Below are 20,491 nucleotides of genomic sequence, written 5' to 3'. Positions count from 1 at the left end.
ATGCATCCATACCCCTACATGCGCTCACGCACACACACACACCCCCACATGCATGCACAATGCCCCAGGCTCACAAGCACACACACACACAGACACACATGCACAGACACCCCCCACCCCCTCCCGGTTTGCCCCACATGTGCGTTTGCACTCCCCCTGCTCACTCCCATCCAGGCACACAGACTTCTTTCTGCACAGACGGGCAGGACGAAGAATAAGTTGACTTTATGGAGCTGCCCTGCCCCAAGGGCCCTAGAGTATAAAGGCCAGGGGAGGGATGTGCAGGGCTTCTCAGCCAGCACTATTTCTTCCCCTTTTTTCCTTTCTTGTCCTTCTCCTCTCCCTCCTTTCTGTCTGCTCTCTCCTGCGCTGCCTTGAGTCGCTTCTTACCCAGTGGCGTCTTCATGTACCAGTCCTGCCAAGAGGGTGCAAAGGAGTGGGGGGTAAGCACAGAGCTGATGCTACATCGCAGAGAACACCCCGGCTTGGGGGTTGGCAGGGATGAGCCAGAGTCAGCCCCTAGTGGTGATAGTAATGTGGGGGGCAGGGACCAGGCTGGAGCGGGGACTGGGGGAAAGGCCCCCCTAGTGGTGACAGTAACATGGGGGCAGGGAACAGGCTGGGGTGTGGGGCTGGAGGGAAGGCCTCCCCTGTGCCTGCCCAGAGAGGTGACAGTAACATGGGGTGCAGGGATCAGGCTGGGGTGCAGGGGCCCCGTACCTGTCTTGTGGGGTGACAGTAACGTGGGGGGCAGAGACCAGGCTGGGGCAGGACTGGGGGAAGGGCCCCTCTGCCTGCCCAGAGGGGTGACAGTAACGTGGGGGGCAGAGACCAGGCTGGGACAGGACTGGGGAAAAGGCCCCCCTGTGCCTGCCCCAAGGGCTGACAGTAACATGTGGGGCAGGGACCAGGCTGGGGCAGGACTGGGGGAAGGGCCCCTCTGCCTGCCCAGAGGGGTGACAGTAATGTGGGGGGCAGAGACCAGGCTGGGGCAGGACTGGGGGAAGGGCCCCTCTGCCTGCCCAGAGGGGTGACAGTAACATGAGGGGCAGAGACCAGTTGGGGCAGGACTGGGGGAAGGGCCCCTCTGCCTGCCCAGAGGGGTGACAGTAACGTGGGGGGCAGAGACCAGGCTGGGACAGGACTGGGGGAAGGGCCCCTCTGCCTGCCCAGAGGGGTGACAGTAACATGGGGGGCAGAGACCAGGCTGGGGCAGGACTGGGGGAAGGGCCCCTCTGCCTGCCCAGAGGGGTGACAGTAACATGGGGGGCAGAGACCAGGCTGGGGCAGGACTGGGGGAAGGGCCCCTCTGCCTGCCCAGAGGGGTGACAGTAACATGGGGGGCAGAGACCAGGCTGGGGCAGGACTGGGGGAAGGGCCCCTCTGCCTGCCCAGAGGGGTGACAGTAACGTGGGGGGCAGGGACCAGGCTGGAGCAGGACTGGTGGAAAGGCCCCCCTGTGCCTGCCCCAAGGGGTGACAGTAACATGTGGGGCAGGGACCAGGCTGGGGCAGGACTGGGGGAAGGGCCCCTCTGCCTGCCCAGAGGGGTGACAGTAACGTGGGGGGCAGGGACCAGGCTGGAGCAGGACTGGTGGAAAGGCCCCCCTGTGCCTGCCCCAAGGGGTGACAGTAACATGTGGGGCAGGGACCAGGCTGGAGCAGGACTGGTGGAAAGGCCCCCCTGTGCCTGCCCCAAGGGGTGACAGTAACGTGGGGGGCAGGGACTAGGCTGGGGCAGGACTGGGGGAAGAGCCCCATTGCCTGCCCAGAGGGGCGACAGTAATGTGTGGGGCTGGGACCTCCAGGGCTCAGCCAGGCACCTGCAGCGTCTTCTCCTCCTCACTGTAAATGGGGTCAGCCTTGGCCAGCAGCTGCAGGAATTCGCCTGCCCGCAGCGGCTTCTTGGGCATCTGCAGGAGGCGCCGCTCGGTCAGCGCCATCTGCACAGCCCGCACCATGTGCCCCTGGCTGTAGCCATCCGAGAGCTTGGCCAGGGCACTGACGTCCAGGGCAGCAGTGATGGTGCCACCATGCTTCTTGATCAGGCACTGCCAGGTCACTGCGGAGGCAAAGGGGACAATGGTGGGCGAGCTCTGAGAGAGACCTGCCTGTGCTGAGGGGAGGGGATAGGAGGAGAGACAGGGCATGAGGTGGAGGAACTGGGGAGACCCAGCCAGAGGGCGGGGGGGATCTGTGCAGCCACTGTGGAGCTGGGCCCAGCCTGCCCCTCTGATGTAGAACAGTCTGGGTGCTGTGAGGGAGGGGTGTAAAGTGGGTTTTCTCTAGACCCTTCCCAGTTCAGCACTCAGCAGCACCCAGCCCACTGCTGCTTGTTATCCTGCAACTGGGCACTGCCAGCTCCTTGGCTGGACTGGGGTCTGAATCCTGCAGTCACCTTCCCCCACACTCTGGTGTTAACCCAGGGGCTGCAATTCAGAAGGTTTATTAGATGACAAGGCAGGGACATGCCCATGGACAGAACTCTGAAGTTTTTCCAGGCCATGTGCTGGGTTGCTTGTGTTTGGAACAAAAGAAGCAGAGACCACATGGCAAAAGGACTATAAAAGGCAGCATCAGCATCTCCATTTTGTCTTCAATCCTGCTGCTTACCTCTGGAGGAGCCTTGCTACAAACTGAAGCTCTGAACAAAGGACTGAATGACCCATCCCAGCTGGGGATGTACTCCTGTGACGCAGTAGCGAACGGGGTGGACTGACCTGGGAACGTCGTCTAGCTTTACTGGGACTGTCTGCATGGGGGATGGGAGAGCAGGGGATGACTTTATTTGAGGGACGATATCTGAGCCTGTAACCGGAGCCGGGAAGGTGGTTGGTCCACATGACACTTTTGCCCAGAAAATGGACAAAGGCTAGAGGAGGATGTGGGGAGGGAGGAGGAGTGAGACAGGTGGAGGAGGGTTTTTTCAGTCTTGGGCTGGCTGGGGAATCATAGGGGACCCCGAGGTTGGGGTCTAAGTTCCCTACCCCCCAGAAGGACCTGACTAAGGGGTCCTGTTTATGCCGACAAGCTCTGGTTTGGACTAAGTTCTTGTCATCTAATAAACCTTCTGTTTTACTGGCTGGCTGAGAGTCACAATGGGGTGCAGGGGCCTGACTCCCCCACTCTCCATGATAACTTCAGAGACTTGATTTGAGCCTGCAGTTAATTCCATCACTGCTACAAGCCTGAACCAAGAACTTTGCCATTACTGTATGTAATTGATGCCTTTAACAAATTTTAGCTCTCATCTATATTTCTTTTTATGAATAAACCTTTAGATTTTAGATTCTAAAGGATTGGCAACAGCATGATTTGTGGGTAAGATCTGACTTGTATATTGACCTGGGTCTGGGGCTTGATTCTCTGGGATTGGGAGAACCTTTTTCTTTTATTGGGGTGTTGGTTTTCATAACCCTTCGTCCCCATGATGAGTGGCACTGGTTGTGATACTAGGAAACTAGAGTGTCTGAGGGAATTGCTTGTATGACTTCTGGTTAGCCAGTGGGGTGAGACCGAAGTCCTCTCTGTTTGGCTGGTTTGGTGCCTTAATAGTAAGAGAACTGGATAAATTCATGGAGGTTAAGTCCATTAATGGCTATTGGCCGGGATGGGTAAGGAATGGTGTTCCTAGCCTCTGTTTGTCAGAGGGTGGAGATGGATGGCAGGAGAGAGATCACTTGATCATTACCTGTTAGGTTCACTCCCTCTGGGGCACCTGGCATTGGCCACTGTCAGCAGACAGGATACTGGGTTGGATGGACCCTTTGGTCTGACCCGGTACGGCTGTTCTTATGTTCTTATGTAAATGAACTCCAGCTTTGGGCTGTAACTTCCCTGTTCTAAGCAATTTGTCCTGAATTTATACTCTCAGTGTCCTGCCAGAGGCAGCATCATTACAGCGGGATGGAGACCAGGAGGGGAAGGTCAGTCTCAGAGGGAGGAAACAGCCTACTAGTATTGCTGGTCAGGCCCGTGTGAAGCCAAGCCATGTAAATAGCCTGTAAATAGTGGGAAACTGGTGGTGGGAAATGGACCCTAAATAAAGAGCATGGGTGTTGCACCAGCTTGGAGCATCCCTGAGTCTTCAAGAAGCGGGGTTGAGGGGCCAAATCTGATGGGGCACGGCGTGCACTCCGTTACAGCCCCCCAAAGCACTGCTGAAAGGGGAAGGAACCAGCCAGTCACCGGCACCAGCTGGCTGACCTCCACAACCAGCTCTGCCTGAGCCGGGCTGCCCCCTCACCGTAGCGGGATGCATAGTCAGGCCGGGGGAGGAGGAGGATCCGCTCATAGGCTTTGCACAGTGTCTTCACATCAGCAGCATAGGGCTTATCCGATGTGCCGATTAGCAGCACCCGGTCCTCTGGCTTCAGCAGCTTCAGGGCTTTAGGTAAACCCCTCTTCAGTCGCTTGGGGTCAGCCTGTGAGGCAGCAAAGGGCAGAGTCATGGGGGTCAGGTCGAGCCCACATGCAGTGGGGGGAGAGTTTCTGGGGGTCAGGTCAAGCCATGGGCAGGGGGTGGGCAGGGTCACTGGGGTCAGGTTGAGCCTGCAGGTGGGGTGGGTAGGCAGAGTTACTGGGGTCAGGTCGAGCTCATGGGCCAGGGAGTCAGAGTTATGGGGGTCAGAATGAGCCCACAGGCAGCGGGGGCAGAGTATTTGGGTCAGGTCAAGCCCGTGGATGGGGCCGGGGCAGGGTCCCAGGGGTCAGGTCAAGCCTGTGGATGGGGCCGGGGCAGGGTCCCCGGGGTCAAGTCGAGCCCATGGGCGGGGCCGAGGCAGGGTCCCCAGGGTCAGGTCAAGCCCATGGGCGGGGCTGGGGCAAGGTCCCTAGGATCAGGTCAAGCCTGTGGGCGGGGCCAGGTCCCTAGGGTCAGGTCAAACCCGCATGTGGGGGCTGGGGTCACTGGGACCAGAGCGAGGGGCCTGGCATGGGCTAGGATGCAGCTGTGCCAATGCACATTCTCAGGTGCCCTTGACCTCTCTGGCATGAACTGGGGCAATGTCTGTACAATTAATGAATTCTGGCTAATGCCATGAGGTGTATTCTGAAAACCAGCTGTATCATGAGTGCCCATATGTGTGTGGGACCAGCACTGCTGACGGGTCTCATAGTGGGGACACACATGAAGGATACCAGGGGATCCTTTAGCTTTAACAACCCTACTCGGGGCAAACACCCAGAAAGAACAGGTGAGCAAAATCCCCAGAAAACCAGTTTCGCTGACTCTTGGGACAGGAGAGGGAAAGGCAGGAGCAGTGGGGACTCACTCCGAAGACAGAACAAAGGATGCCAGGGGGTTTACGTAGCAAGGCACATGAACAGAAGGGAGCCAGATAAGAGGAAGCGGGAGAGACCAAGGTCACCCACCATGTAGCAGCCTTATAGGGCAGAGAGCCCATGTCCACTTTCCTGAGCCCACATGTTTCCAAAGACTGCACAACCCATGGGATGCTGACACCCATCCAAAGAACGCCCTGGAATGGTGAGGAAACTGAGGCAGGGACATGGGGGTAGTGTGTGTTGTTTTGTACTCTCCTGTGCTTTACGGGGTTATGTCAAAGAATATTAATGTGTTACCCTCTGTGCAAAAGGTGTGAGTGAGTTCACTGCTTCACAGCTGCTGCGTGCCCCTAGAGCGTTAAACTGTAACCAGAAGCTTCGCGTGTCGGGGCAGAGCTCTGGGAAAGGGTATGTTTGAATACAGGGGAGTCCAAAAGGTCACCACTGTGCTCAGTTGTGCTAGATGGCTGGACAATGGCTTCCAGCACTTTGGAGAGGGGGCCAGACAGAAGGCCTGTGCCCTGAGACCCAAGGACTGGGACAGTGGGTGGGCCATATAGGCTCTGGGACCCAGAGCAGTAGAGGCTTGGACTCCTCTGCCAGCAGTCCTAGTGTGTGACCATAGGCTTCACCACTTTCACATGGGTGCTGGACCCCCGCCGCCCCTGCCCCCATGCCACCCCTTCCATGAGGCCCCACCCCTTCCCCGCCCCCATTCTAACCCCTTCCCCAAAGTCCCCGCCCCAACTCTGCCTCTTCCCCACCTCCTCCCCTGAGCGTGCCACGTTCCCACTCCTCCCCCTACCCAGAGTGTGCAAACAGCTGTTTGGAGGCGGCTGGGTGGGAAACGCTGGGAGGTAGGCGGAGGAGCAGGTAGGCAGGGCACTCTGTGGGGAGTGAGGGAAGCTTGGCTGCCAGCGGTTGCAGAGCAGCCACTAATTTTTCCTCGTGAGTGTTCCAGCCCCAGAGCACCACAGAGTCAGCGCCTATGTGTGTGGCCAGGAGGGGGTGCTAGCTAGGATCTATTACACCCTTGATGTGACGAAGTGGGGGTTTATTCATCGTTATGTTGCATGTGAGTCTTACTGTCCTAAACTAATACTGTGTGTGCCTCAGTTTCCCTGTGTACTGCACCAATACTTCAGTGGTGGGAATTGGGTGTGTGATTTTGCTGAGGCCTCAGGGCAGGTGAGGCTGCCCAGTAATTTTCAGCTGTGTAACCTGAGACCCAGGAGGCATGTGAGACCAGGTGACACCTTTGGCCCAGGAAGCACAAAGAGAAGGAGGAGGGGCATGCAGGGGCAGTGCAGGAGGTTGGGTCACTGGAAGCTGGCAGTATGTGAAGGGAACTGGAAGAGGGGGAATCCAGGGCGTCTGGCCCAGGATTTCCAAGATGGAGTTGGTTGAAAGTCACTGATGTCTGTAATAGCAAGCTCTGTTTTATGCTGTTGTCCTATCGACTAATAAACCTCTGTTTTACTGGCTGGCTGAGAGTCACATCTGACTGCAAAGTGGGGGTGCAGGATGCTCTGGCTGCCCCAGGAGCCCTGCCAGTGCTGGCTCGCTATGGGAAGTGCACGGAGGGGCAGAGGATGCTGAATGCTCTGAAGTCAGGCCCAGGAAGGTGGAAGCTGTGTAAGTTTCTTGCCCTGGAGACAGTCTGCTCAGAGGGAGGCAGCTTCCCCAGAGTCCTGACTGGCTTCCTAGGGAGCAGTTCCAGAGCATCACCTGGGGACTCTGTGACACTCCCCACTCCTGGTGACCCCGTCCCCCGCCCCAGCAGCCCCCGGCCCCAACTCTCACCTGCTTTTCCTCTTTTGGCACCTTCTTGTAAAAGATCTTCTCTGCGTTCCCGATCCAGATCACCGACGGCTGCATCAACCTGGCCACCTAGAACACCCAGAGAGGCGGTTCAGGCCAAGCCTCCAGCCACAGGAAAGGGGAGGGTAGGCCCTGACTTGCTAACCCCAGAGAAGCGCCCCTCTTGCCCCCCCCGCAACACCATACTGCACTAGGTCCAAGTGAAAATCTGTCCCGTCCCTCCCCTGGGGTCTGAGCTCTGCCCTGCTCAGGTGGGGAATGGCCCATGTCCTGCGCTGTGCTGTGCAGCTACCTTGAACACCACATGCATCAGCATGCTGAGGCCGGCCTTCCCTGGGTACTTGCCCACCAGGTTGTCTGGGGACAGGTCAAAGAGGTTGGCGCCTGTCTCGGTGCACACAGCATGGACCAGCATCTTCTTCCCAGTTCCAGCAGGCCCAGCAAGCAGGACAGACTTCACCAGCGGTGCCATCTCGTGCAGTGTGGGGGACCCTGGGGGACAACGGGGGCGGGGAGAAGGTTTCTGCTTCATTCCAACACAGTCATCACAGCATCCCATGGAGACACCCCTCCTCACATGAATGCTCATCCCCTACCCACAGAAAAACTGAATCATGCCAAACCCCTGTATGGGAATGTCAGGCCATGCCCCCCTTTCTCTCCCAAATGGGAATGCCAGGCCATGCCCGACCCTCCACTGCCACAGGAATGCCACACCATGCCCGACCGCCCTCCTCCCAAGGGAATGCTGGGCCATGCCCGACCCCCTCCTCACCATGGAGAAACCAAGTCATGTCCAACCCTCCATGGGGATGACAGGCCATGCCCAACACCCCCACCCACAGGAATGCCAGGCCATGCCTTCCCCACACCCACTCCCCATAGGAATGTCAAGCCATGACTTCTCCCCTCCACTCCCAGGAGTGCTAGCCCTGCCTGACCTCCCCCCACCACACAGAAATGCCAGGCCTAGCATGACCCTCCTCCCCCCATGGGAGGGCCACACCATGCTGCCAGGCCCTGACAGTGACTGGGGTGGTGCAGGGCTTTCCTACACAGCGATTTGGTTCTTGCCATGGGAGACTGCAGGAATACTGCACCCTTGTGCAGCACACACCCCGACGTCTGTTGCAGGGCAGGGTACCTACATCACTTACCTGTCCCCCCTCACCAGCCCCCCCATGTGCACCAGGATGGGGCGGCTGGTCCCTTACCCAGGCGAAGGATGGCATATAGGGCGATGTTCTGCCTGATGTCCATCACCGAGGGTGTGGGTTCAATGCCCGCCATGCGCAGGGTGGTGCCCAGGTAGCAGAAATCACCTGTCGGGGGAGGCAGGCGGGAACGGCAGGGAAGAGGGGGACAGAGACAGCTCCCCACCCTCCACCCCCCCAGTGGTGAGAGACACAGGCTGAGTCAGACCCCTCCCCGCACACAGATCCTCTCACCTACAGCAGCACCCTAGGTGGGGTGAGACACGCACCTCCCCCTTCCTCTGGGGAGAGGACTCCTGTCCCCACCCGCTCTCCTGAAGCAGCAAGCAGCTCCTGTCCCCTTTGCACACCCACCCAGGCCTGCACCCCCAACATAGAACCGATGGGGCAGCGAGCTGGCCTCCTCCCCCCACAGGAGCCATCCCACCCCAATGGCCCTGGCGGACTCACCCGTGTAGTCAGCCAGCTGGACACGCTGGGCCTGCTTAAGGATTCCCTGCAGCACCAGCTCCTCGTACAGAGAGTCCAGGGTCCTGGAGGGGGAGCGGGGATAAGGGGAGCCCAGCACCTGGCTGTGCCCAGCCCCACCCATAGTCTGGGGGGCAGATTGGGTCAGTATTGCCACCGAGCCAGGGCAAGCTGCAGCAAGGCTCAGAGGCTGGGGTAGCCCCGCCAGGGTCCATCCAATCTAGCCCCAGACACGACTGTTCCACAAGGCCCAGGCTAGCAGAGACAGAGCAGGGCACATTGGGGGACAGAAGCGTGTTAAGATGTGATGAAGTGGGACTGTTCTTAATGTTTCCTCTGAATACTGTGTGGGTGCCTCAGTTTCCCCTATGCATTTCTTAAGTCTCCAGCGCGCATAAATGGCCGACACTCTGCCTCCTGGAAACAAAGGACTGGGGCCCTTCCCCCCTGCAAGGGGCTGGTGAAAGGTGAACAAGGAGATCAGGTGATCTCCTGGCCTGGGAAAGAGACAAAGGCCAGAAAGGAGGGGCTGGAGGGGGTTTCAGTTTGGAGCTGCCTGGGGATGGAGAGTGAGGGCAGATGGGGTTGTCTTGCTCGCTGGGCCCCAGAATGGACCCGGCTGAGGAGTCCTGTTCTCTGTACCTACAAGCTCTGTGTTAGACCCTGTTCCTGTCATCTAATAAACCTCTGTTTTACTGGCTGGCTGAGAGTCACGTCTGACTGCAAAGTGGGGGTGCAGAACCCGGTGGCTTCCCCAGGACCCTGCTGGGGTGGACTCGCTGTGGGAAGCGCACGGAGGGACAGAGGATGCTGAATGCTCCAAGGAGAGACCCAGGAGGTGAAGCTGTGTGAGCTTCTTGCCCTGAACAAGTCTGCTCCAATGGAGAGGAGGCTCCCCAAAGTCCTGACTGGGTTTGTGGGGAGCAGTTCCAGAGCATCGCCCGGGGACTCTGTGACACAGGGGAAGTGGAGGACTCATACAGGAAAGGGGAGCTGTGGGGAGCAGGAGCTGGGGTTGTCCGGCCACTGGAGTGCAGGAGGGGTCAGGGCACACGGGGGAGCTGGGGGGGTCTCCCCAAGGAAAGGGAGTTAGGGCTGATACCTGTCCGGGGTTAAATCTTTTTCCTTTTTCCCTCCTTTCTTCCCTCCTTTCTTCCCCTTCTGCTGCTGGGAAAAGAACAACAAACCTTAACATCTAAGCAGGCTGCGAGCCCCCCACCCCCACATAAGGGTCCCCTCCCTGTCTCCGTGTCTCCAGGGGCAGCCCCTCGCCCTTTGTGAGAGTCCCTCCATCTGTGGGCCCAGTAATATCACCCCGTCCCCATTTGCTGGTGTAGGTCCCCAGGGCTGTCCCCCAATGAGTGCACCTCCTTGCCTTTGGGGGCCCTGGGGTGAGGACACGCCCTCTGACCTTGCTGCTCTTCTTTTCCTTGCGAGCTTTCCCCTCCTCTCGATCCACAGCCAGTTTCAGTCGCTGCAATTCCTCCCGCATCAGCTCATCCACCTGGGGGCAGATAGCCCTTGAGACAGCAACTGGGGCCTCCCCACAAGCCCAGGAACTCCCCATTGAACAGTCTTCTGCCCTACCCTTTCCCTCTCCCCAGGCTCCCCGCTGCCCCTCACTGTCTTCTGCTTGAGATGCACGGAGAACAGCGGCTGGCCATCCTCCCTGACGGCAGCCTGGCTTCCATCCCATGGCACACAAGGGGCATGGCAGCCATCTTCACTAGGGGCAGCCTCCCAGCCCCCCACAAGGGCTACAGGGGCATGGCAGCCATCTTGGGTGATGGCAGCCTGGGGCTTCAGTCCAGCTGCAATTTAAAAAACCCACCGAACATCTTGAACCAGTGCCCAGCTCACACCAGGAGGACCTGGGAGCCCGACTCACCCCCAGCACCCCTGAACCAGGGGAACCCAGACAGGACCGGTGCCAGGGTTTCTCGCGCCCTCAGCGCACGGCCATTTCGCCACCCTCCGCACTGATCCCGTGGCTCCAGTGGAGCTGCTGCAGGCGTTCCTGTGGAGGGTCCGTTGGTCCGTGGCTCCGGTGGAGCTGCCGCAGTGGTGCCTGCGGGAGGTCCACCGGAGCCGCGCGAGCAGCCGACCGTCCGCAGGCACGACTACAGCAGCTCCACTGGAGCCGCGGACCAATGGACCGTTCACAGGCACCACTGCGGCAGGTCAACCAGAGCCGCCTGCCGCCACCCCCCCCCCCGGCAAAATGCCGCCCCCTCAATAATCCTGGCGCCCTAGACGATTGCCTAGGCTGCCTAAATGGTAGCGCCGGCCCTGAACCCAGAATCCCAGCTCCCCCAAACCCAACCTCAGAGCCATTCCACACTTAGCACGTGGTCCCTGGTGCAGTGACTGCTCAGCAGGGCGAACCCCCTTGTATCCCCACGACACAGCCCTGTCTCTGCCTCTCACTTGCAGCCGAAGCTCCTTCTCCACCTCCTTCCTCTTCTGGGCTTTGATCAACTCTGGCTCATAGCGCTGCTCAAAGTTATCGGATTCATCCCAATTCCCCCAGGTGGCTGCAGGGAAGGGGAGGCAGGTCAGATGCTGCTTTTGCCCCTCCCAGCTCTGCCTTCCCTGACCCTCCTCCTGGAGGCACTGGGAGCTTTCCCTTGGGGTCTCCACCTTTTCACAGTGTGGACCACATTTTAATAGTGTGATGCAGTGGGGGATCGGAGAGTAGGGGGTGACTTTAGGTGATGGACTGTACCTGAGCCTGTAACCTGAGCTAGGTGGGGGGGAGGGGGAATAAACAGCTCTGCCCAGGAAGCTGGACAAAGGAAGAGAGCCTGCTGGAGAGGGTTTTGGTCAGTTTCAGTTTGGGGGCTGGGTGGTGGAATTCAGGGAATCCCAGGCTGGGAACTAAGCTCCCTGAACCGCCAGAAGGACTCGATTCAGGGGTCCTGACTGTTCCTGCAAGCTCTACTGTAACCTGCGTTCCTGTTGTCCAATAAACCTTCTGTTTTACTGGCTGGCTGAGAGTCACTGTGAGTCCCAGGAAGAGGGAGGGCCTGACTCCCCCATACTCCGTGACAAATAGGGAGAATATCTCAGCGCAACTTCCCTCTTCCCATCCACCTCCCTCCCCGCAATTTCACAATCATGCAACCCTGGGGTACCTATAGTAACCACTTACATGGTAAAATAATATTAGGAAAGGATTTAAACCCAGTAAAGTTTTCTGCATTTTAATGCCATGCAGCAGTGACCCCATGCGCAGAGCCTAGCCATTCCCTGCAGGCACCTAAGGACGCTCAAGAGAAAACAGTCTCAAACACACGTGTGACAGCCTGGCTCAGACCAATGGGGCCCAAGGAGCTCAATGCAGCCTGGGGATAGGCTTCCAGCTCTCCCAGTCAGCAGGAAATGACACAGTGGCACAGTGACTAATGCCCAAGGCAAGAATATGCCAGATTTTACAAAACCAAGCCTCAATGTGAACACGTGAGTGATCCAGGATAACAACCTAGCTGTGTAGGAAATGGTCTTACCGGAGACCACACAGCTGCCTCTGTGCCGTGGCTTCATCAGCTCAGCAATGGCAGATCTCCCTGGCATAACACAAGCTCTGAGCTGGTTGTTCCCCAGCTCAGCCAGACCCTGAGCTCGGCAGGGAAGACGTGTGCCTCCCCTGCTCACAGGGTGGAGGGTTCAGGAGTGGTGGGCACAGGGGCTCAGTATAGGATATGAGTCAGCTTGGTCTAACACAGCAAGACCAAGGCAAATGTGACTAGACTCCAGAGACTGGGCCAGGCCAGGTAGCAGGGTCCAGGACCGGGTCTCTCTGTTAGTCCTGCCCTAACCTTCTCACGACCCCCTGCCACCCTGCTCCTGGGTCTGTACAGGTCAGGTCCCCCCACTGCACCAGGCTCAGGTCCCCCTCACTCTGATACTGTGTGAAGCCCTCGCTGATCACTGGCAGGAATTTGGACACAGCTAGTTTCAAACCTTCATCTTCTTCCTGGGAAAAAAACCCCAAACCCCGCAAATTACTCAAATGAACTGAACCACCACTTGGGGGGAAACCCTGGGGGGAGCCCTAGGACACAAGGAACAACCAGTGCCTGGCCCTGCCCCAGAACTACCCTCCATGTACCACCATCACACTCTGCCCCACCCGTCCAATCCATGTGCCCCTCCTCCTCCCCGCGTTTGGGGTACTCTATCCCTGCCATGGGGCTCTTCTTCTCTACCCCACTACCAGTCAGCCTCTCACCTGCTTCTTGTCCTTGCCTTTCTTCTGCTTCCCTTCCTTGGTCTTCTCTTTATCCTTTTTCTTATCCTTCTTCCTCTGTCCCTCAGCTTCCAGGAGGTCCAGCTCAGCTTTGACCTGTGGGAATCCCAGCCAGCTGGACCCACCCCTCAGTGCCAGAGTCCCCATTCACAGCTGGATGTGCTTGGGGGGAGGGGGCAGAGCTCCCTGAGTCTCCAGGGGGCAGGCAGCTGCTCCTGGCAGAGCTCAGGGAGCAGTGTGGAGGCGTCTATAGCTGAGAGTCCTTTCTGACCTGGGGCTGGATCAGAGCTGGCCTCTCTTAGGGGGGAAAGGCCCCACATCCCATTCCCTGAGCCAGCCACTCTCCAGCTCAGAGCCAGTGACCCATCACCCTGGGCTGCATTGGAGCTGGTGCCCCCAATAAAGGAAAGGCCCCACTCTCCTGCTCTTGGCTCATTAGCCCCTGCCCCCCAGCCTGTATCCTGCCCCGATACCTGCTCTGGAGTCTTTTCTGCAAAAAGGATGCTGGAGCCTCCAATCTCCTCGTCAGGGAATTCGGGGAAGCGGCCGGTCAGGTCGCTGTGGAAGGAAAACATGAACATGTGACCCAGTGAGCATGTCCCAGGTGCAAAGCCCCGTGCTGGTTTGCTAGCGGACTGGGGGAGGCAGCGAGCAGACGGGTCAGTGCTGCAGGTTTGGCTGGAAGGTGACACAGTAGCACAAGGGGTGGGCTGCAGTGCACTGGGCTGGCATAGGCGTGGGGTGAGGAGTGTGGTGACTGCTGGGCAGCAGGGAGCCCAGGAAAGGGGTGGGACCATGGAGGGGCATGGGAAGGGCCCATGCAGCTCTGCACACTCACTGGCACTCAATGAACCACTGCCGGAGCTGCTCCTTCATCTCCTCCCTCATGTCAGGTCCCTCCACCTCGTAGAGCCCTTCCCGGATGCTCACCAGGGCCTGTTGGTACTCGGCTTCATAGTCAGCCTGCCGCAGGTGCCGGAACTCCTCCCCGAGCTGAGCCCGCAGCATGGCGGCTGACAGGCCCAAGGCCTTGGGGTCTGGGGCCTGCAGGGGGAGATCCAGAAAGATGGAGGACAGGAACATGGGAACACCCCTGAACTGACCAAGGTGGCGGGGAGCACAAGCAGGATGGGACACTGGGGCACAGGCACAGCCCTGTACTGACCGGGGGGAGGGGTCAGGTTGGGGGCCTGGCAAGGGGGATGTCATAGCCATTAGCACCTGCTGGATGTATCTCAGAGCCTACATTTCCTGCCACAATAGTGGGCCCCTAAGCCTGCTCTGGCCTTGTTCCCTTGTTTCCCCTGCCCCAGTGTCTGCTCCTCTGGGTGCAGGCAGCAGAACTGGGTGACAACAAGCCGGGAGAGTGTGCGACCTGGAAGGGACATTAGCAGCATCAGGGAGAAATTGTGTGCAAAGGCGAGCAGTGCGTGTGTAAATTACCCCGTAATGAGTTTGTAATATGCATGTGTGGTACTTCCCGTGTGGCGTCATCACAATGGCACAGGCACTTTCCTGCCTCATTGCCTCCCAAATGGATTTTAAATATCATTCTAAGGACACAATTATTTAAAACGCTGAACTAAACACTCGCTAATGGGAAAGCGGCGTGCAGCCCACACCAACCATTCCTCACAGGGGCTACTCTCTGACGGCCTGGCCCCACCCCACCCCATGGCCACTCGGCAAACCCAGGAGCTCTCTGCTTCCCTTGCACACAGCACAAATCTAGGCAGGAAAATCCTCAAGGAAACAGAGAAAACTCCTGCCATCGTGCAGCCCCCTCCTCGCCTTGCAGCCACACTCCTGACCTCCCCCCCTGCGGCCAACTCCCCACACTTCAATCTCCCCATTGCACACTCAACCTCTCCACCCTGCAGCCTGATCCTCTCCACTCTGCCAGGGCTGCTGTATAGCAGGGGTGCTCAAGAGCCATTGAACCACACTGGAAACCCTGTATATGATGGAAACCACTTCATGCCCGGGGGTGTGGCAACCCCTCCAGCACCCTTGGTTCCAGGATCAATGCACCCCACCCTTCCCCCTGCCTACCCCACACCAGGTGCCTGTGTTAGCTACAGGAATAGCTGAGAGAGAGGAATGTTGGAAGAACCAGGCTGTCTCATTACCAGAGGGGACTGAGCAGCCGGAACCAAGGCAGGGCACTGGTACCATGGGACTCACCAGCTTTCATGGAGCAATGAGGGAACCTCGGGCTTAGGCAGCTTTAACCAAAGTTGTTCCATGGTGCAAAGGGGGCAGGCTGCGTACTCCAAGAGCCAGGGGGATTGTGCAGGGCTGCACACAGGCAATGGGAATCACTATCCAATTGATGGTGTGAAAGTAGAATGAATTATATTGTAAAAATAAGAATGGATTAAAGAAATGTTGTATGTACCTTTAAGGAGAAATAAAAAATGTTGAAATACAGGTGCCAGGAAAAGAAACATTAGGCATAAACAAGGGTGCTAATGGCGAAACATTAACAGAAGATCGTAATAATTAGTAAGGAAATAAGATATGCATGCCTAGCCCAGGTAAACTTATCAGATTCTGCTTCCTTTATTATCTTGTTAAGTGCTTGCCCTTTTATCTGTATAAATAAGATAGTTTGTGTCTTGCATGGTGCTCACATTATCTGGGTGTTATTAGCAGAGCGCTGTGCTAATAAAACAGAGTGGTCTGACAAACTGTGAGTCCTGAGTCTAACTTTGACAATGGGATGGGAGGAGCCTGTGGAACTCACTGCCTCACCATCCTGGCAGCCAAGACACAGCTAGGTTCAGAAAAGGATCTGACATTCCTGTGGGGGAGGTGTGTACTGTGCCTACCACAATGGGGTCTGTTGCAATAACTAGGCCTACAAATGTAGCCTAAGTGAGAGCCCATCTGTGAAAAGTGAGTGAAAGTTCATAAAATATCCCAGTAATTTAGAACAACAACTACTGATGGGAAAGGAAGAGCCAGAAAAGCTGAATTAGTCCTGACAAAAAGGCCTCCTGATATAATTCAAAGGCTGTGTTAAGATCATGCCTGGTAAACAAGAACAGTAAGACTGGAAATCAACGCACAAAAATGCTGAGCCTTAACTGAGCCTAAGCCCCACATCTTCCCCCCTCCAAGATCCCACTGCCCCATCATCGCCCCTCCTGCTCTCCCACCAGTCCCTGCCCAGAGGCTCCACTCCTGTTTGCACACACAGAGCCGTGCCAAGCACTAGAGAGCGGAGTGTTAATGTCATCAGAGACAGCATAAGTAGAAAAGGACCTGGGGATTACAGTGGATGAGAAGCTGGATATGAGTCAGCAGTGTGCCCTTGAGGCCAAGAAGGCCAATGGCATATTGAGCTGTGTTAGTAGGAGCATTGCCAGCAGATCGAGGGATGTGATTATTCCCCTCTATTCGACATTGGTGAGGCCTCATCTGAAGTATCGTGTCCAGTTTTGGACCCCACACTACAAAAAGGATGTGGACAAATTGGGGAGAGTCCAACGAAGGGCAACAAAAATGATTAGGGGGCTGGAGCACATGACTTACGAGGAGAGACTGAGGGAACTGGGGTTATTTAGTCTGCAGAAGAGAAGAGTGAGGGGGGATTTGATAGCAGCCTTCAACTACCTGAAGGGGGTTCCAAAGAGAATGGAGCTCAGCTGTTCTCAGAGGTGGCAGATGACAGAACAAGGAGTAATGGTCTAAAGTTGCAGTGGAGGAGGTCTAGGTTGGATATTAGGAAAAACTATTTCACTAGGAGGGTGGTGAAGCACTGGAATGGGTTCCCTAGGGAGGAGGTGGAATCTCCACCCTTATAGGTTTATAAGGTCAGGCTTGACAAAGCCCTGGCTGGGACGATTTAGTTGGGGTTGATCCTGCTTTGAGCAGGGGGTTGGACTAGATACCTCCTGAGGTCTCTTCCAACAACATTCTTCTATGATTCTATGATCCGAGAGCACCCACTGTTCCTGCACTTTCTGTGTGAGTGCTATCACTCTGCAGCAGGGCCAGGGCCAGCGCTGAGGCCAGGGAGGCTGTGGGAAAGGAGCCTCTTTACTTTGCTCTGGTTCTATCTCCTACAGCACCATCTACCAGGGTCACTAACGCTCTGGGTCTAGAGGCAAAAAGGCATCCTTTAAAAACTGGAAGTCAAACCCGAGTGAGGAAAATAGAAAAGAGCATAAATTCTGGCGAGCCAAGTGTGAAAGTAGAATTAGGCGGGCAAAAAAAGAATTTGAAGAGAAACTAGCAAAAGGCACAAAAACTAACAGCAAAAAGATCTGTAAGTACATCAGAAGCAGGAGGCCTGCTAAAAAATCAATGGATGATCGAGGTGCTAAAGGAGCACTCGAGGACAATAAGGCCATTGCAGAGAAGCTAAATTAATTCTTTGCATCAGTCTTCACTGCAGAGGTCATGAGGCAGATTCCAACACCTAAGCCGTTCCTTTTAGGTGACAAATCTGAGGAACTGTCCCAGATTGAGGTGTCAATAGAGGAAGTTTTGAACAAATTGATAAACTGAACAGTAATAAGTCACCAGGACCAGATGGGATTCACCCAAGAGTTCTGAAGGAACTTGAATGTGAAATTGCAGAACTACTAACCGTGGTATGTAACCTAACATTTAAATCAGCTTCTATACTAGATGACTGGTGGGTAGCTAATGTGATGCCAATTTTTAAAAAGGCTCCAGAGGTGATACCGCCATTTACAGGCTTGTAACTTCAGTACCAGGCAAACAGGTTAAAACTATAGGAAAGTATAGAATTATCAGACACATAGATTAACACAATTTGTTGGGGAAGAGTCAACATGGCTTTTGTAAAGGGAAATCAAGCCTCACCAATCTATTAGAATCCTTTGAGGGGGCAAGAAACATGTGGACAAGGCAAGGAATCCTGTGGCACCTTATAGACTAACAGACATTTTGGAGCATGAGCTTTCGTGGGTGAATACCCACTTCCTCAGATGCATGTAATGGAAATATCCAGGGGCAGGTATATATATGTGTGCTAGCAAGCAAGCTAGAGATAACGAGGTCAGTTCAATCAGGGAGGATGAGGCCCTGTTCTAGCAGTTGAGGTGTGAAAACCAAGAGAGGAGATACTGGTTCTGTAATTGGCAAGCCATTCACAGTCTTTGTTCAATCCTGAGCTGATGGTGTCAAATTTGCAGATGAACTGAAGCTCAGCAGTTTCTCTTTGAAGTCTGGTCCTGAAGTTTTTTTGCTACAGGATGGCCACCTTAAGGTCTGCTATAGTGTGGCCAGGGAGGTTGAAGTGCTCTCCTACAGGTTTTTGTATATTGCCATTCCTAATGTCTGATTTGTGTCCATTTATCCTTTTCCGTAGAGATTGTCCAGTTTGGCCGATGTACATAGCAGAGGGGCATTGCTGGCATATGATGGTGTATATTACATTGGTGGATGTGCAGGTGAATGAACCAGTGATGGTGTGGCTGATCTGGTTAGGTCCTGTGATGGTGTCACTGGTGTAGATATGTGGGCAGAGTTGGCATCGAGGTTTGTTGCATGGATTGGTTCCTGAGCTAGAGTTATTATGGTGTGGTGTGCAGTTACTGGTGAGAATATGTTTCAGGTTGGCAGGCTGTCTGTGGGCAAGGATTGGCCTGCCACCCAAGGCCTGTGAAAGTGTGGGATCATTGTCCAGGATGGGTTATAGATCCTTGATGATGCGTTGGAGGGGTTTTAGCTGGGGGCTGTATGTGATGGCCAGTGGAGTCCTGTTGGTTTCTCTCTTGGGTTTGTCTTGCAGTAGGAGGCTTCTGGGTACACGTCTGGCTCTGTTGATCTGTTTCCTTATTTCCTCATGCGGGTATTGTAGTTTTGAGAATGCTTGGTGGAGATTTTGTAGGTGTTGGTCTCTGTCTGAGGGGTTAGAGCAGATGCGGTTGTACCTCAGTGCTTGGCTGTAGACAATGGATCGTGTGATGTGCCCGGGATGGAAGCTGGAGGCATGAAGGTAGGCATAGCGGTCGGTGGGTTTTCGATATAGGGTGGTGTTAATGTGACCATCACTTATTTGCACCGTGGTGTCAAGAAAGTGGACCTCCCGTGTAGATTGGTCCAGGCTGAGGTTGATGGTGGGGTGGAAGCTGTTGAAATCATGGTGGAATTTTTCCAGAGTCTCCTTCCCATGGGTCCAGATGATGAAGATGTCATCAATGTAGCGTAGATAGAGAAGGGGTGTGAGTGGACGAGAGCTGAGGAAGCGTTGTTCCAGGTCGGCCATGAAGATATTGGCATATTGTGGGGCCATGCGGGTGCCCATAGCAGTGCCACTGATCTGGAGATATATATTGTCATCAAATTTGAAATAGTTGTGTGTAAGTATAAAGGCACAGAGCTCAGCAGCCAGTTGCGCTGTGGCATCATCAGGGATAGTGTTCCTGACAGCTTGTATTCCATCTGTGTGTGGGATGTTTGTGTAGAGAGCCTCTACATCCATGGTAACTAGGATGGTGTTTTCTGGGAGGTCACCAATGCATTGTAGTTTCCTCAGGAAATCAGTGGTGTCGCGGAGATAGCTGGGAGTGCTGGTGGCATAGGGTCTGAGTAGAGAGTCCATATATCCAGACAGTCCTTCAGTGAGAGTGCCAATGCCCGAGATGATGGGGCATCCAGGATTTCCGGGTTTGTGGATCTTGGGTAGTAGATAGAATAACCCTGGTCGGGGCTCTAGGGGTATGTTGATTTCTTCTGGTGTTAGTGTAGGGAGTGTCCTGAGTAGATGCTGTAGTTTCTTAGTGTATTCCTCAGTGGGATCTGAGGGAAGTGGCCTGTAGAATTTGGTATTGGAGAGTTGTCTGGCTGCCTCCTTTTGATAGTCAGACCTGTTCATGATGACAACGCCACCTCCTTTATCAGCCTCTTTGATGATAATGTCAGGGTGGTTTCTGAGGCTGTGGATGGCGTTCAGAACGCAATGCCATCCACAGCCTCAGAAACCACCCTGACATAATCGTCAAAGAGGCTGATAAAGGAGGTGGCGTTGTCATCATGAACAGGTCTGACTATCAAAAGGAGGCAGCCAGACAACTCTCCAATACCAAATTCTACAGGCCACTTCCCTCAGATCCCACTGAGGAATACACTAAGAAACTACAGCATCTACTCAGGACACTCCCTACACTAACACCAGAAGAAATCAACATACCCCTAGAGCCCCGACCAGGGTTATTCTATCTACTACCCAAGATCCACAAACCCGGAAATCCTGGACGCCCCATCATCTCGGGCATTGGCACTCTCACTGAAGGACTGTCTGGATATATGGACTCTCTACTCAGATCCTATGCCACCAGCCCTCCCAGCTATCTCCGCGACACCACTGATTTCCTGAGGAAACTACAATGCATTGGTGACCTCCCAGAAAACACCATCCCAGCCACCATGGATGTAGAGGCTCTCTACACAAACATCCCACACACAGATGGAATACA

The 20,491-nt window shown here is 55.5% G+C and overlaps 1 protein-coding gene across 1 annotated transcript in view; it reads right to left on the bottom strand.

Moving 5' to 3' along the window:
- Window positions 1-201: 201 nt before the first annotated feature.
- IQCA1L (IQ motif containing with AAA domain 1 like) overlaps window positions 202-20,491 on the bottom strand; it is a 54,410-nt gene continuing 34,120 nt past the window's right edge. Inside the window, 14 exon segments of the mRNA XM_030546627.1 lie at window positions 202-415; window positions 1,823-2,061; window positions 4,246-4,423; window positions 7,089-7,175; window positions 7,399-7,598; window positions 8,321-8,428; window positions 8,771-8,853; window positions 9,891-9,946; window positions 10,200-10,292; window positions 11,216-11,322; window positions 12,689-12,764; window positions 13,005-13,133; window positions 13,511-13,595; window positions 13,876-14,081. Coding sequence (XP_030402487.1) covers window positions 302-415; window positions 1,823-2,061; window positions 4,246-4,423; window positions 7,089-7,175; window positions 7,399-7,598; window positions 8,321-8,428; window positions 8,771-8,853; window positions 9,891-9,946; window positions 10,200-10,292; window positions 11,216-11,322; window positions 12,689-12,764; window positions 13,005-13,133; window positions 13,511-13,595; window positions 13,876-14,081 — 1,761 coding nt within the window. The 3' untranslated portion in view covers window positions 202-301.

This window comes from Gopherus evgoodei, unplaced genomic scaffold, assembly GCF_007399415.2.
Source record: "Gopherus evgoodei ecotype Sinaloan lineage unplaced genomic scaffold, rGopEvg1_v1.p scaffold_47_arrow_ctg1, whole genome shotgun sequence".
In the NCBI taxonomy this organism is placed as follows: domain Eukaryota; kingdom Metazoa; phylum Chordata; order Testudines; family Testudinidae; genus Gopherus; species Gopherus evgoodei.
Note: the sequence above shows the minus strand (reverse complement) of the source record. Positions and strands in the feature narration are given on the sequence as shown.